The sequence below is a fragment of the Coffea arabica genome, chromosome 2e (genome assembly GCF_036785885.1).
Source record: "Coffea arabica cultivar ET-39 chromosome 2e, Coffea Arabica ET-39 HiFi, whole genome shotgun sequence".
NCBI classification, from domain to species: Eukaryota; Viridiplantae; Streptophyta; class Magnoliopsida; order Gentianales; family Rubiaceae; genus Coffea; species Coffea arabica.
The window spans coordinates 29825534-29843617 of NC_092313.1; the positions used below are offsets into that span (position 1 = coordinate 29825534).

General features: G+C 36.4%; 1 protein-coding gene across 1 annotated transcript; it reads right to left on the minus strand.

Annotated features, from left to right (window-relative positions):
- Positions 1 to 8677: 8677 nt before the first annotated feature.
- On the minus strand, positions 8678 to 12402 carry LOC113732345 (rust resistance kinase Lr10). Its single transcript, XM_027258051.2, has 4 exons — positions 10737 to 12402; positions 10375 to 10425; positions 10240 to 10269; positions 8678 to 10043 (listed from the first exon to the last, which is right to left on the minus strand). Exons 1-4 carry the CDS (start codon positions 11548 to 11550, stop codon positions 8884 to 8886), a joined length of 2055 nt encoding a protein of 684 aa, XP_027113852.1. The 5' UTR covers positions 11551 to 12402; the 3' UTR covers positions 8678 to 8883.
- Positions 12403 to 18084: the final 5682 nt, after the last annotated feature.

Consider the following 18084-nt stretch of genomic DNA (forward strand, 5'->3'; position numbering starts at 1 on the left):
TTTTCACATATTATATACGAGGGTATTTTTGGTATTTCATATTATTACCGGCTTCCCAACCGGTTAGCAGGTAAAATCCTAGAAATCCAAAGCACAGGGTGGTTAAGTGATAGTTTCTAAACAATGAGGAAGTTTCGTGTCAATTTCCTTAACCACAGGGGGATTTTATGTATTTTACCCTAATAATTAATATGAATTATGTTGCCAGTTATCCCTTAAGTTATGGTGAATTCTACAAGCTACAAAGTCCAAGAGCAGGACCAAATGTAACAACTCGTAAGTCTTCAGCCAATGAGCAAAAATGAAAAACATTACCGTCTGTTTGGATTGGAAATTTTTATAGGGAAAAAAATGACATTTTTATTTTCTTTGTGCCATAATAATTAGTGAATGCTTCCAATAACGTTTATTTCATAATTATTTTGCAGCAATTTGAACCACATAGACACGAAAGCTTATTAAGTCATGTGATATACAATAGTATATGTATACACATGAATATTGATAGACTTTTTCCACGGAGAATCTTGTGTCATAGTAGAAGAAAAAGTTGCGAGGACTACTCAAAAATCAAAGTCCACTTGCTTTATTAACAGAAAAAATCAATGAATTTCTATGAAATGGTTTCACGTGGTCCCGGCACCTTGCTCAAAGCTTTCTAATGGTATGATCATTAAAGTAATCCACCGTCAACTAAATGAGCCATCCGTTATAATTAATAGGGTTTTTTTTTTTTTAACGGGTGCACATTGAGCACCTTAAAATTCACTTAACATGTCATATATATATATATATACATACATAATAACAATTATTATTTTCTGTTATATTTATATACTTTCTTTCTTTAATCTTACACTCTTTCTTGTATTTCTTTACTTTTTCTAATTAATCTTACATTTTAAAAAATATGACACTTGAAATATATGTTAACGAGTGCCTATTGGGTACTCCTCACACCGACCCTAACTAATAACAAACTAGTTTGCTAGTTTGTCATCCAACTAAAAGCCATCATTCAGTAGCACCTATACCAACAGATTTATCTCGTACATTGGATAAGTGATTGAGCTTTGTAAGCTATTAATGGTTTGGCAAACGGCATCTCGATCTCTCACATACTAATCGGTTAGTTATTGGAATTATACATCCCAAACTTCTTTTGCAACTAATGTTGATAGCCAAAACCAAAATGGGGCCTTATTGGAGATTGCAGTGTTTAAAGAAAATATTTTGTAGATTACCACTTTTTCCATCTCAAAGTTGCAACAGACTTTGCGAAAGCAAACCAATTTCCTCAAAACCTCTATCAATGGCATAAACTCATTCACATTTCCTGATCAAACTTCAAAAAAAAAATCATAAAACTCTAAGAAACGATTATCTTCTTGGACATTTCGCGAAGCAATCAATTCGCTTACAGAGTTAATGTGAGGAAATATCTAACAAATCAACTATAACTGCGCTAAACTCCGTAAGAATTATAAACTGAAGTACCTTATCGTCAACAATAGCAGGAGTACTTGAGCTCACTGATTGTACAAGTCTTTTTTTAGCGTATTGAAAAATTAGATGTTTAAGTAACAATAGACTATGGTAGTTCGTAGGGAGAAAAACAGAAATACATTTTTTGTGCAGGGTTTGAACAAATTCGGAGGTAAATTGATAATTTCACATCTTGTTACAATATTTTTTTAACTCAGTTACACCATAATTAAATTTTTATTACACTATTTTTCAACTCAATTACATAGAGGTGACAATTTGTCTCAAGTCCCAATGAGTTACCCATGCCCATGGGGACTTTGGGCGGGATAGGTACTGAAATTTGATATTTGATTTAAAATGGGACAAATCCCAATTGTACCCATTAATTGATGGAAAATTTTGGGAAATACTTGGGTACCCATTGGGTTCCGTTTGGATTAGCTATTTTTGGGGGGTGTTTTTGAAATATTTTATTATAGTAGTGTATATGAAAAATTGTGACTATAAAATTTTTTTGAAATATTTGATATACTAATATGGATGGGATGTTTTTTTGAGTTATTGTATATTACTGTAACATTGTATTTGAAAAACTTATTTTTTGAAAAAATAGCCAATCCAAACGGAGTTTTAGATTCAAAAATTATCTTTAACAATTTTTATAGTCATACCAGCGAATATAATCTAGTAGTCTTCCTAGTCATTATCCACAAGAATTCCCAGCATTTCAGTCAGTTTAGACCTGTCATTCTTGGACAATGATGAGAATAAATATTCAATACCCTAAGTACCTTGGTCATCTTGATATATGTTGGAATGACTGTATATCTATATTTTTCTTTATTTGTTAATCCAATTTTTGGTGGGAATCCTGAGTATAAAGCACTTGTATGTTTATTTAATAAAACTAAAAGAAATTTAATAAATCAAAAATATTAAAGTTATATAAAAAATAAAAATGAATTAAAGGAAAAAAATATATAGAAAATAGATTTGAGTATTAGGCGGGATCAATCTAAACCCATCCCAAAGTGATCCCGCCCCAATTAGTTCCAAAACACATATGGGTAAAGTTGGGTCCAAACCCATATAACTCGATTCCACCTCAAACCCAAGCAAACCCAGTCCATCCTGCCCATTCTGCCACCTCTACAATTATATCAAAGGATAAACTTGTGGAAAACGGAACTTGTGAGGCCCCATCCACGGTTTAAGCCTCCAACCAACCTACTGCTCAAGTAGGGCTCCTAAATTCTTCTCGATGGCTAATTTGCCTTTTAAAAGTCGGTTAAGAAGAAAAAAATACATATGGAGGAGTGCAGATTTGGCAATTGACTCGAGTAAATGGTCTCATTGCACCTTCCTGAATGCTGCAAGCGTTTGATCAGGATGCTGCAAGAACTTTCAAATAAGGCAATTGCACGAATTTTTAGATAAACCATCTATCATGAAGTGATATTTGTACTCTCAAATTAGCCTCTTACACTCCCTGAAAGCATATTATTTAGTGAGTGAATTGAAATGAAATAAACTAAAATGAGAGTGCAAATATCAATGGTCCTGTCAATTGAAAACTCTGAAAGGTTATGCTGCTCTTTCAGTGCCCCAAACGGTCCCCTCAGAATTTCTATAGAAAAGATAATTTGGGCCAAAATAAGAAAAGAACAAGTGAATTTTTTCAACCCCATTTACGCTGTGGACTTTGATTCGAACATACTAATACCCAAGGTTTGTAAAATCAGGATCCTACGTAGGATCGATTTTAGTTTCACAGAATCGGATCGTAGGATCGTAAGATCCCACCAAAAGCTTCTAAATTTACTGAATTAATGAATTTCAGATTCATATACCATTTTGTACATTCTAAAATATATCAAATAAATAAGTTACTCATAAATATATAGTATTTTTTACTTACTGTCTGATAAGTAATAAATATATAGCATTTTTCTTTTCACAGTTATAGCCATTGCAAAGTAATACTATGAGAAAAGCCAGGCTAAATGTTGATTTGAGCTGAAAATTTAGAAGAAATTAGATTTTTCAAACTTGTTAACAAAACGTTCAAAAGCATACGTCCACGACAGCTCATCTTTTTGGTCTAAATAGGAAAATTTGGGCAATTAATGCACCTTTCTAGTTTAAGAACAAAAATAAAGGCCAGGAAATCATAAGTTCGAGTGACACCCAATACTTTTCGGCTGAAGGAATGTGCTTTAAGGAATGAACTTCTTGGACACAAAGCCACCTTACAACCTTGTCTAAGAAGAAGAAAAAGTTATCTGCCGAAATAAAGTAAGCACCCGAAGTTCTCAAGATATCAGAAACTCAATCTTGCATGAAATGCTTAGCTATTGCAATCAATAGTAAGCAAACAAATAATCTATGTGAGCTGAAGCACTTTGTGTGTTGGTAACTGTAAATTTCACTTGATGACATTTAGACAAATCAACGTTATAAAGAGGTAGACAAATCAAAATCATGTGTTGAAACTGAAAAGATCCAATCGGACAATTGAAAAGATCCAAAAACAAAAACAAAAAAAAAGAAGAACAAAGAAAACGGTGTCAAATTAGGACATTCAAAGCCAGAATAGTAAGTGCAAACCTATGTAGAATCTGAATCAAATTTTTCCCGTTGTTCAAATGTTGGTACGTGGTATTTGGTAGAACCCGTAGCGATATCGTCTTGTTGGTTGGAGCTGTAGCGGTGGAGAAGAAGTGAATACTGAAAAATGAAGGTTGAAATGAAGAATGAAGAATGAAGAAACGAGTCAACGACAGATGACTGAGTAGAGGAGAAGAATAGGAGCTTTTTTTGACTTTTTGAGGCAAAAATTGTTAAAAAATTGCAATTAAAAGCTGCAATTCTTTGATAAATTACAAACCTACCACAAATGTTTTTATTTACTTGCAAAATGGAGTCTCGTATTTCACAAATTTGCAAAAAAAATGTAGGATCGTACGATCCTACGATTCTAAACGATCTTACCGATCCTATGCGATCCTATGTAGATTAATACAATTTGCGACTCTGAATACGATCCTGATCGATTTTGGTTATCGATCCTACGATTCGGATCGTGATTTTGACAACACTGCTAATACCCAATGTAGTCGAAATGCGACCAAAACGAATGGGGGCAATAAAGCAGATTGCCAAACGATGCTTAGGCTCATTTTATGCATTGTGTGATGGCAAATGGCCGATGATGACCACGTTGCTATTGGGACATAACCTTTAAAGTTTCTATTCAAAATTTGCTTGAAAATTCTTATAAATAATATGAAAGGCATACAACCAGATTAAAAAGAAAAAAAATACACATATTAAGAAAAGATAAGTTTTTTATACACTGCCAACATATAATTATTTTAATACTAGCAAGTTTAGATGATGCCACCTAACATAAATTTAAATTTGAAATTCAAATCATGTACATGTGGCATATGCTCATAACTGCTAATATAAAAAAAATTGCTACATTATTAGTGTATAAAAAGTTAGTCCATTAAGAAAACTACTGAAATGTACAATTCCTACAAATAAAATTTAAAAAATTGGTGCTTTCTAAATATCAGCGACATGCAGTAGAACTGTGATGTGAGCAAACATATTTACAATATCATCCATGCAGGAATTGTGGGGACCTATTTAATAACTGAAAATACCAGAACAAGACGGACAGAAAGATTATAGGGTGCATTTGATGAAATTGAAATTTGAAAACTGAAATGTGAAGTTTGAAATTTGAAATCTGAATCCATTAAGTTAGTAAATTGTTAAGTACTAAATTTGACATATTTGAGTGTATATCACGTTAAGTGATAAGTGAATAGTTTATCACTTATTTTTTGGAACAAATTTTGCCTAAAAAATTCAGCGCCACTTAATGAATTCAGATGTTTTAGTTTTGATTATCAAACGCGTTTGAATATGTTAAAATCTGAATTCATTAAGTTTCAATGCTTAATTGGATTATCAAACAGTGCCCTAATTTTCTCCGAAATCTACATTGTTGACACAGGGATGGGTTCTCACAAGTTTGCCTTGTGTATGAATGTTAGCACAAAAAGTCTACAAATAATGAATAATAAGAAAAGCATGGAAGGAAACAAAATATTCTGTTTCAATTCATAATTTCGCTCAACTACAAACTTAGGACTCAAAGTTTTTAAATAGAGAAAGATAACCACAAATTCTATTATAATTATAATACCAAAATATGACTTAGCTCTATTTCCTAAGCCAATTGTCACACCAAATCTAAGATAGTTACCAAATAAAAAATATAATTCTAAAATTGCTAAACCTATAAGGATGCTTGGTTTAACTTTTGTTGACAATAAATATGTGAAAATAGGGTATAAATATATTTTAGATAGGATGTACATAAATCAATTATGGTTTTAAAAAAATAAAATAACTAGTTTATCCTCAAATTTAGTAAGGGATAATTTCAGAAACCTTCCTGAGGTTTTTGACTATTTCACTAGCCTCTCTCCAAATTTTGAAAATTACACTAACCTCCCTTGAGGTTAAGGATGGCAATGGGGGCAAGGGCGGGGGATGGGGTGGGGCAACATACATCAGCCCCATTTCCCGCATACAATAATATATATATATATATATATATATATATATATATATATAATACATAACTCTAAATTTTCCAAAGTTACACCTTTACTTACAAGTACAATGCTAGTCAGTGTCAACGATCGCCGCAACAACTAAAGAAATTTCTTGGACTATTGTTAATTTGTTTCCAACGCCCCCTCCCTCCAAGACTAAACTATCCAATTCCAACCTGTTTTGCTCCTAACCCTTTTTTATTTCGATCGATTCCCTTCCTTCGCACTGAATGTAACTTGACTTGTTGTGCTTTATTTTCATCTTGACAGCTTTTTAATCTTATTTAACATTGTTTACAATTATATTATTATAAGTGAATATTTATGATAAGTTGATTTCTTCGCCGCGGGACGGCGGGGAAACGGGGCGGGGGAAACTAGATTTACTCCTACTATATTTTATTACGGCAATAGAAATGTCAATGTAGAAGCCAAGTGCTCGGCAATTAGTCTGTGGAAAGCTCATCCTATCTGGACCGGCACGACTTGCAAGACTTGCAAGTCTTTAGCCAATTAGCGAAAATGAGAGGCAGTATATAATTAAGCAGACGATGACTTATTGATATTCATTTTTTGTACCATAATAATTAGTGAATACAACGTTTAGTTTTTAATTGTTTTTCCGGTGGAATAGACTATGTACACGAAAAAAAAAAGTAATGTAGTGCCCATTTGGCCATTGACTTGAGTAAACGGTCCGGATTTGCTACGTCTGATTGCATCTTCCTGAAACTTTCTTTTTTTTTTAGATGATTACAAGTAACTTAGAATGGACTAATCATTAAAGTATATCATTGTTGGTTAGAATAAACCACTATTACTAATAAATAATTAAAGTTTTAAACTTAATTCATCTATTAACTAACCATATTAAAGGATACTACAAGTATTATTGGTCCAACTGACTTGCGTCTAACATAAATGTAATAATTCTAAATCTAATTAAAGAGCTCTTTTGTTTTGGTGTCCTTAAGACATTCGTTAAGACACATTAATCTATATCTATCTATCTATTATCCTATAAAATGAGTTTTGGTAAGTAAGGGTGCAAGCAGAAGTTTATCTTAAATAAAAAAATTGCATTGCATTTCCTTAATAATTAGGATAAATTACTTATAATATCCAAATTACCCCCTCACCAATAAATAAAAAAATTGCATTGCATTTCCATAATAATCAGGATAAATTACTTTTAACCACTAATAATTTTACATAATGTCAAATGGCCCATCTAAGGTTTCAAAATAACCACCTAACCCTCTTATGGTTTTAAATAAAGTGAAAAATGAATGAAATACACAATTAATTACAGCGTTTATACCAAATGTTAATGTCTTGACTAACTCTATCTTGATCTTTCACATTGTGATTGGTTAGTTATTACAATGATACATCCCAAACTGTTTTACAACTATTGTGGACAGCCAAAACCAAAATTTTGCCTTATTGCAAAACGCAGTGATTATAGGAAAAAGTTATAGATAAATACTTTTTGCATCTGTAGACTTTGCGAACACAATCCTAATTTCCTCAAAACCTTCTATCAACAGCTAAAACTCATCCACTTTTTCTGGTCAAAATTGTGTATCTCTAAAAATCATAACATTCCAAGAAATGACGTTCATCTTGGACATTTTGTACAACAATCAATGTGTCTACAAAGTCAATCAGAGAAAGTCCTTAACAAATCAGACAAAATCACCCTAAACCTTGCTAGAAGAACAATAAACTGAAATGCCCTAAACGTCAAGATTACTATTTAAGTAGACTCATTATGCAATCCTTTTGTAAGTATTGAAAAGTCGAATGTTTATAATAATGTGAGTTGATATCAGAAAATGCCCTAATACATGGAAGCTACTATGGATATTAATAATACCGAAAAAAAAATAAAAGGAATACATGCTTCTAATTTCCAAGCGACAAGACTTTATGCAGTGAGCCAAAATGAGAAACAATAAATTGCCAAATTGACCGCGACTTGTTGATATTCCTAGCTCCATAACAATTCGTAAAACCCTTTGACGATGTTGATTTCATATTTGTCTTCCCGGATGAATAGGCTATAGACCGTGAAGTATTCAATAGTGCACATGTAAAAGAAAGGACAAATATCCGATGATGCAAGCTATAATGTAGCCATCATCATACCTTAAGGAAAAAAAAAAGAAAAAAGAAAATTGCCACTAGCATTTCTGACTGCTCTTATTCCAGGACAGCCAATATCAATGAAATTATGTCAACAAAATATATATCTATGAGGTTCCTTATAAATTCAAACAAAAGGAAACCAAACTATGAGGTTCCTTATAAATTCACTCAAAAAATTAGCCCATTTCTTCTATAAGCATTTAAAACATGGGTGTGGCTGATGGTTGCCTCAAGGGCATTCGTTAAGAAGAGCTTTAGGTGTTAGTTTTTCAGCGAAGGCGAAACTTATTTGAAAAATAGCATAAACGCAAAAAGTAATAAATGTGAGTATGTACATTTATATGGCGAGTTAAATGTAATATAAATGTACTAACAATTGATTCAATGCTTCCTTTTTAAGAAATCCTCATAAAGAGATCCTTAATCCAATAATTGCAGACAGGAATAACAATAACAATTACTCCAATATAATTATTACATTAATATTGCAAGAGCAGCTCTTTGATTAAAATTTCGACACGAGTATGTATGAATACTATTACAACTAATTCAGGAAGAAATGATAATTGTCTTGTCCACGAGAAAGACTTCTATGACACTTGGATTTACTTTAATCTTGATCCATACTCATATCACTTGAATCTACACGATCTAGTTGTAGCTGTGGGAAATCAGTGGTCTCTTCTGCATCATTTCCACCATCCTCAGCCTCAGGTGCAGGCATTTCGTCTGGATTTTGGAATGGCTTAGGAGGCATTTCTAAGAGTTCACCATCTCCTTCAAGCATTTCTATTACTTTGTTCATAGAAGGGCGATTGATTGGCTTCATCTGTATGCACCACAATGCTATCAGGATCATCTTCTTGAACATCTTTCTTTCATCTTCTGATGCATCTCCAACCTCAATACTGTTTCCTTTACTCAGTTGATCATAAACCCATGAAGGGAAGTATATCTGGCTCCTCTGGTCCACTAAAGGGTTCAGATTTTTCCTTTTCCCAGCCATTTCCAGCAGCCGCATTCCAAAGCTGTATATGTCTGCTTTGTACGAGACTCCTCCAATATTTTTGTAGTACAACTCTGGAGCCATGTATCCCAACGTACCTCTTGCAGCTGTCAGGGACACAATACTATTCTCTGTTGGATACAATTTTGCAAGTCCAAAGTCAGAAAGTTTAGGAGCAAAATGCTCATCTAGAAGAACGTTGTGAGGCTTGATATCAAAATGCAAAATTTGCATGTCACAGCCGCTGTGTAAATAATCAATTCCTTTAGCAATCGCAAGAGCAATGTCGAACAGCTTTTCACAACTCAAGGATGTTGTCTCTGTTTCTTTTCGGAAAATATATTTCTCAAGAGATCCATTAGGCATGAATTCATAGACAAGAGCCCTTTTGGAGCCTTCAAAGCAGAAGCCAATCAGCCTTACCACATTAGCATGGTGAATCCTCCCTATGGTAGCGACTTCGCTGATAAACTCCTGCCCGTTGGCCTTGGATTTGCCCAGCATTTTTACCGCTACCAGTGGACCACTCCGAAGCTTTCCTTTGAAAACAGTCCCATAGCCTCCTTCACCCAATTTTTCATTGAAATTATTGGTCATCTTTCTTATGTCTGAGTATGCGTACCTAACTGGCATGAGATTGTTTGGACTCTGTAAGAAGTCTTCAATGTTTTCATACATAGACAAGTGCGACCTTCTTATTTTGTAGATTATTAATGCAAACAGGAATGGGACACCCAATAAAAATCTCCCTGCCAGACACATTCCTGCATTAGAAATAAACCTGTCGAAATTAGAAGGTTCATTAAGATCCTTGTGCTTCAAATGTGTCCTGTACAAGGTGAGACTTGCGTATACGGATAAATATACAGTAACAACTGAAAAAGTGCTCAATCATCACAAGGATATTTACTTTTACACTTCATCTAAGCAGCTTCGAAAAGGAAAAGTTTGGTGTCTTACCAATGAGAATTCCTAATTCTCTGTGAATTGCTGCCAGCAGTTATGATAAGAGGGAAAAATGATCAGATGTAAAATGGCAAAACGTCCAGGAAAAAGCTATTTTGGACATGGAGGAAAACAGGATAGAACACTGACCCGGGTATTGACCTAAAAACTCAACTTTCTGGTACCATATCTCCTTAAGACCTGCAGAGTTCTCCAGCCAAAAACGTTATGCAAGCGAAGTAGAAAGTGGATAAAAAAAAAAGATAGAAAGTGGATCTTGAGGCTACATATTTTTGTGATTTTGCACTTCTTGCCTGTGCAGGGGGGCTCTTTAATTTGTCAGCAAAATGCGATTTACAAAATAAAACAAACTAATATTTCTATGAACGAAAAATTTCGGAAACGCTTTCAACCCAAGCATATGTTGTCTATAAGTGATTTACAAAATAAAACAATGTAAGTCATAATTCCAAACTTCCAACTGAAATAAAGTTAAGGCCTGGTAAGCGTACATTCGAACGTGGGCCTGAATGTATGTGGGTGAAGGAGCTCGCACGGCATATATACAGCTGAGCAACGGATAGAACCATTCACGTAACGATAACAAGAACCACTGCTGCACTGTTGGCAATAGATGCCACGCCAATCAAGCAAAAATCCATAGGCGAGAGCATCATAAAGACCTGCAGGAGAAGTATAAGCTTTTCTTCCACCAAAATCCTTTGTGACCCAAGCAGCCATGTTGACAGCACAGGAATCATTCAGTACAGATACTTCATGGTCTCCAAATAAAAGGTAAGAATGGTTATTCGTTGGGGATGAAAAGTTGGAAGGCATATGATTTCTGCAGAATGCCATGATATCTGAAAAGAAAGGAGATCTCACCGGAGCAGGGCAAGAAATAAAAAGTACAGGAATATTTGTATAGAAGATATCATATAAAGTATATCCATCCTGTGGGTTATCAGCCATTTGTAGCTCATCATATTCCAGTGTGTTAATTGGAAAAGAAGAACAATTGGCCTTATCTAGGCCTGGATCAACTACCCGCATCAAGTAGTTTTCATAGATAATTTCCTGCACGTAGTACTTTTGTAAAAACAAGTTGACAATGGTGCGATTGTTCTCACAGGCAAGCTCGTAGCTGGGGTCACCGCAATGGATGGGATCTTCTTTCAGTCGAAAAGGGTAGCTAATATTTCGGATATCACCACAAGAGGAAGGGTTGCAGTGGTGATTGTTGGTGGCTTCGCAGCTGGTTGCCAACCCTACCGAGACTAATACTAGAACAATTAGAGATGCTATGGATAGCTTGTCTTGTGACATCGGTGCTGAAATTTGATGAGCTGCTTCTACTTTGTGAGAACTGAGAACTCAAAAGAGACCTTCTTTTTAAATTTTCCCTGTAATTGATCAAGTCATAAGTCATAACCCACCAATTTAGGACTTTCTTCGCTATCAATTCCTCTTCCAATAGCGATACAAGAAGCAATGACCAATACTTTTTCCACAAAGAAAGTGACATTTGATACATTGAGTGATGCTTACTTGAACTTGATGGAATTTTTACCCGGTTGTCAATTTGACATTAATTAGTGGGGTTCCACTTGTGATTGAAAATTCAGATGAAAAAGAATAACACAACTTTCTCTTTTTTGTCTTTACAGAAAATTAGTGCAGCCACCACGGTTGAACGATAGTCAGCCACAGCACTATGAGCTTTCTTGCACCCAAAATCAGGAGACGGTGTTAGAGAATCCATTTCCGGTTAAAGCATCCCTAAGAAGTCAAACCAAGCTTTCTTTCCCATTAGGAAATTGATTATATATATCATGAGCTGCACGTATCTAAAGTAGACGGCTGTCTTCAAAAACTGCTTCCTGTTCTAGATTTGTCTGCATCTGTCTTCCAAATACCCGGCTTCAACGTGAACTATTCATTTTGGAAGAACTACTCTTTTTTCAACTGTTCTTCCAATTGTACCTATCCCCTGCGTATGCAATTCGGGTAACCAGGTTTATGCAATTAGGTCCTATCATCTCTTAGGATATGCGCCCCTAATTTCCTGCAGCAAGATGTTTGACAGAGGTTCCTTCAGTTCCCGAAGAGTTAATTTGGCTTCCACTGTATCTATTTTTAATCTGGTCAGTACCAAACTGTGGATACTTGTAGTGGTTCTGCAATTTGGCGAAAAAGACAAGGGAGAAAGGGGCAGAGTAGAGAGAGAGAGAGAGTACTGTATATTGATGAGAGAATTTGATGAATACAACCAATGATCCTTCTCTGCACAACGCTTTAGTCATTTATACTAGTAACTTGTTATTGAAGCTAACCGTCTAACTAACTAACGAACTGAATCTTGCCAGCTCCACGTGGTTACAACCAACTTGGTTTCTGTTCTTCTGACCATTCTTTGAGAAATGATCGAGTAGTGCACCACCAGCTAGTTACCACTACTACGGTCATGACAATTCCCTCCCCTTAAACAATCCTAGTCCCTAGGATTCGAACAAGGGAAATTGCGACTGGATGAAAGCTTTATCTTCCCATGTAGCGTCCTCAAGCGCCATATTTTCCCATTGGATTAACATCTGTTCTCAATGACGGAGCTAAGGGGGCTGATGGGGGCACGCTCCTAAGTTTTGAAAATTTTAATTTATAGTGTGTAATTATATGTGTAAAATAAACTTGGCCCTCCTGAATTTTTTACAATTTTAGTTTTTAAGATGAGAGTTTATATATATATATTTATATTTATATATAATTAAAGTTAATATTTGATTTTTTTTAGATGTTATATATTTAAATGGATGAAAATTATTTTGAACATGGCATATTAAGAAAATTTTGACCCCCCTAGAAAAAAAATCCTAGCTCTGTCAGTGTCTGTTCTACTCATGGTTCAAAGACTCAGCCGCGTCCAAGACGACTCGGCCGAGTCGTCACCGTCCCGGGTCCTCCCGATATAATACCGGGACGATAGGACTCTGAAATATTCGACTCGCCGAGACGTCATCGTGAAGGATTAAAACAGCCGAGTCACACTGAATCACTCCGAGTTATCCCGAATCAACTCGAATTTTTATTATTTTTACTAATTTTTTAATTATTTTTGTTTATCATATTTTTTATAATTTTCAGAATATTAAATATTTCAAAAATTCGCATCTCACCAAGACCGCAACCGATATGCCGAGACCGATATGGAAGGTCCGGGCCATGACCACGACTTTGAACCATGGTTCTACTGCTACCCCATTTCTATTGATAACTCTCATATCCAATACTGCCAATGGGGCTACGCGTATCTCATCATCCTCATTCAACTCCAGTAGACCAGTGCTAACAGCTGCCCCTTTAGGTGATTCTTTAAGGAACGAAACATGGAATACTGGATGCACTGCAGAACCTTCAGGTAGCTTCAATTTATAGGCCACTGGTCCCAACTTCTGCTCTATCTGATATTGTTTGTAGTGTTTTGCAGCCAATTTCAAATTCTTCCTTTGAGCTATTGATGTCTGTGTGTAGGGCTGGAGTTTAAGGTACTGACACGGTGTCGAAGCCTGAACAATAATAAAATTAAACCTAATTGCCAGTTAAAATGATCAAAACCCAATTCCAAGTACTGGAGCAGGAACTCTAGGTGTGCAATGGGTTACTTGATTCACCCTGTTCCCGAAGAGTTTGCTTGATCCGATATACCCGAATGGGATGGTTATTTTTTTCACAAATAATTATGAATTTGTAGACAGGGCAAGTAGGGTCGTATTCTCAGGGATTGAGTATATTTGTCTCTTAAGAAATCCAAAGTAACACAGGGGGTGATTTTGTAGGAACGACGACAAATAAATAAAATAAAAATAAATAACTAACTAGAAATTAAACAATAATTCACTGAACTTAGAGTGACAATAATTAAAGGCCTAAATCAATTAAAACAAAGAAACAATTAAAAATAAAATAAAGTAGGCAACTAAAAGTCAAATGGCAATTCACTAAAATCAAGGTAATATTAATTAAAGATCTAGCCAAGAAATAACTTCAGCAATGGTTCACCTAATTGATCATCGAAGCAAAGGCAATTCCAATTATTTATCAATAAATAGGTTATAACTACCAAACAAGCGATGGCAGTCAACCCCTCCTTACTGGGTCGGTGATTAAGGTACGCCCGTTAATCACTGCTCTAATTAGGAAATAATCTTAGGTACGCCCGTAAGATTTAATTCCTCAATTGCCTTACGTATTAGAGGAGCCCTATTCTAACCAAATAACGCACTACCAGGGTTATTTCAGATTAGCCCGCGTATCCCCCTGACACGAATCTAATCGTGCCAGTTGTCACTATTTCAGGACAATTAAATAATTACAGATTTAATGCCCTAATTGACAATAGGTTACCAAATCAATTAATTATCCGGATCCAAGACAATCAATTAATTAAATAACCATAAGCATAGCAATCCAGGAATATGCGAATACCAATAAATAAAAGGAAAATATTAAATTAAATCGGTCTCACAATTTTTAGGTGATCCAAAGCATCTGTCGTTTCTTGACTAGAGTGAGGGAATTAGTTCATATTCGATGAACGAAACCCGTACAAAATTTCAGCAACAGTCACAGCCATGGTCTGCATTTCAGGAAGCCGCAATTCGTCGAACAATTAGAAAGCAAATGAAAGTTACAGGTAACAATTGAATCTCTTTATTGTTCCTAGCATCCGTAGAGCAAAGCCACTCAAAAGATACAAGGAGGAAAAGTCAAAGAAGGTAGCCTCCAATCTCCTGACATGCGTGGGAACAAGCAAAAGGAAATCTAAAGGAAGAAGTCAATGAAATGCTAAGCTAGTACTCCTCATTGTTTTTCTCACAGCCGTGGAGAATGCCTACAAAAGGCTAAGAAGAGAAGTCAAAAAGTGAGGCTAAACTAAAGGACGAAAAGCTCAAAAGTAATCCGCCCCCTCATCCGCTGCAATCCTCCATTTTGTATATGATAGTCTCCCCTTACAGTGTGCGGCCGCTCCCAGGGAAAACAAGATGTCGGTCAAATGACCGAAAAGAGCTTGTGTCCCTTTTTCCAAAAATGCCCTTGCAAGCCTTCTATTTTATTTCTTTCCCGATAACTATCAAAGTAGCAGTGATTGTGGTATTTTTGATCTACTCCCTGAAATAAATGGAAATTAAGAAAAATGAGTAGAATCCAGCAATTAATCCACATCAAGTCAGGTAATAGGGGAAATTAATAATAAAATAAATGATAAAATTGCAACCTATCAATTCCCCCCACACCTAAATCATGCTTGTCCTCAAGCATAAGAATAGTGAACGATACCAAAATTTGATGATGGCCATTACTCTATCTACTATATTGCCAAGATACCAAGGAAAACTATATATCAAGCATTAGTGGTCAAAATCCGAGAAGCATTCCTCCAGTTAGCCTCTAAACTACAAACTCCTTCAATTTCCAAATTAGTTAATCTAAGAAAAAGGAATGGCGCATAACATTTATCAGCAAACAATCTAAATATTAACCAAAATCTCCATATTCAGTCCATACATCGGCAAGCTGACCTCTAACATACTAACACAACCTGCACTACTATTTATTTTATTATTATTTTTATTTATTATAATTTTTTTTTTAGAATAACACAAAAAGACTTAGTCTCTAACCATTGGAGTCTTTTGACGCAAACTCCAACATTTTTAGATGAAGGAGCCCGGTTACTCAGCTCCTACCGCTATACGACCACGTACTCATAGAAAGTACTACTTTTTGATGCGAGAATCGACACTTTTAGGTGCAGATCCCCGGTTACTCAGTAGTAACTAATAGCGGAGTACAGTCAAGCTTATTCACAGCCAAACAACGCTAAAACGCAAAACAACACACTAAAAACTAAGCACAGGAGCAGCTCGCCTCATTATTGCCAAACATGGAGAACTAGAGTCAATATTGGACCAATTCACATTAAAACGCCAACAGTCATTCCCTATGCCTAGAAAAGTTAACAAAGAAACCCAAAAGAGTCAAGCAGTCCGATATTCACCAAAGAGAAGTTTTTGGACCCAACCACATTAACTCGATACACTTTTATTTTAAAAACTTGGCAAAAGTAGAATTAGAGGCAATACCCCAATACCAAATTCTGGTATTCACATGAGCTAAACACCAACAAGAAAGAACGAAAATGAACAAAAGATAGACAAGTCACGAACTAGAGATAAAACTAAAAAAACTAAAAACTACTAGAAACTAGAAACACAGGCGCCCCATTAGACCCCCTCCACACCTATAAGACACAGTGTCCTCAATGTGACAAATAAACATCAAAAGTGGGTGAAAGGGCAGCAAAACTTCCCTGAAATCAGGTCAAAGTGGTGGGCGAGGCGGAAATGGATGAGGGAAACCCGCATGATGCAAAAATTGTGCCAAATTCTGCTCTATGCCGGCAACATTGAGGTCGATGTTGAGCATCCGAGCCTCCAAATTCTGAACCTGCTCCCGGAGTTGTTGCCATTCAGGACCCCCAGGTGGTGGGGCGGAGGTAGACGGTCCAGGAGTGATCTCGGCCGACCCAGGGAATGAAGAGGGACCCGCCTGTGTCGAAGGGTGCATACCCGGGGCTCGAATTGGTCCGGAGGGGTAAACTGGTGGAAACCATTGGGCAGGCGCTCGACAACTCCCATTTTCTCTAAGCAGTCCACGTCCAGGAACTCCATCTCGAAAGCCAAATGTAAGTCGTGGTCCTCCAAATTAAGAACTCTCAACTGCGTCGCCAAGTGGGTGATGTAGGACCCAAGGATCAGAGGTTTGTTCTTCTTGGTCAAAACAGTCTTGAACTGTGCCGCCAACCAACACCCCAAGTTGACCTTAATATTGTTCTTCATACTCCAGATGAAGAAAAACTCAGGTCGAGAGAGTATACCGGAGTTGTCCTTGCACCCCGAGTAGCTGTAGGCTAAGAATCGTTGAACATATCGGGCACTAGGATCCTTAAGAAATGAGCTCCTAGACCTAGAAGGGTCGTAGTGGTGCCGATCGACGGACATGTCCTCCCACACATCATGGTAGTGGGAGAGAAATGGCTCGATGTAATCACAGGCACTCTCCGTATACTCCCTAGTCTCAGCATACTCTCTAGTAATAAATTCAAATGCCAAATTGAACTGGGTAATGGAGAAGTTGAACTCCCGACCCATTAGACGGTAATGAATTACATTCGGTGTTTCAACGGTGTACCTCGTAGGTAACTCGAACTCAAAGGTGGAGTAAAACTCCCGAATCAGCTCAACAAAAGTAGAGCAGGAGATATCAAGATACGGGCGCCACCTAATGGCGGTAAACATCTGATCGACCTCCTCCCGTATACCCAGGGCAATCATAGTGATTTTCTGACAAGATTTGCAGGGTATAATATGCCTTTCACAGACCTTAGCGTATCTCTGCTGATCGGCGGGTCTGGTGAATGTCAAGTGCCCCCCAAAGTGAGCTGGGGTATCTACCTGAGCCCCCTACCCCTACCCAAGCAGATTAAAACACTAGAAGAGGAGGGTAGGTTGGTAGGTGTATTCACGGGAATGGAGGCTTGTGGTGAGGGTTGAGACTGAGAGAATCTAGACTTAGAGGAAGATTTTGGTTTCACCATGTCTCCCAACAGTCAATCCAATTACCAAGAAGGACACTGGCCAACAATTATATGAACAAGCAGATGCAGGCAGCAAATATTGAGCGACCAGGTTGTCGAATTAAACAGGCAGTTACAGAATGAAAGCACCAAATGTCAATAAACACTTGCAATATTTTAGCCCACCCAAAATCTCAACCGGTGGCTCCAGTTGGCCAGTTAATGTC

Excerpts from the sequence above, each read along its gene's own strand:
- LOC113732345 (XM_027258051.2), bottom strand. The coding sequence starts at position 11,550 with ATGTCACAAGACAAGCTATCCATAGCATCTCTAATTGTTCTAGTATTA. Across the intron at positions 10,426-10,736 it reads ATTCAGGCCCACGTTCGAAT|GTCTTAAGGAGATATGGTAC; the intron begins GTACGCTTACCA and ends AGAACTCTGCAG. Across the intron at positions 10,044-10,239 it reads AGAATTAGGAATTCTCATTG|GAATGTGTCTGGCAGGGAGA; the intron begins GTAAGACACCAA and ends TTTCTAATGCAG.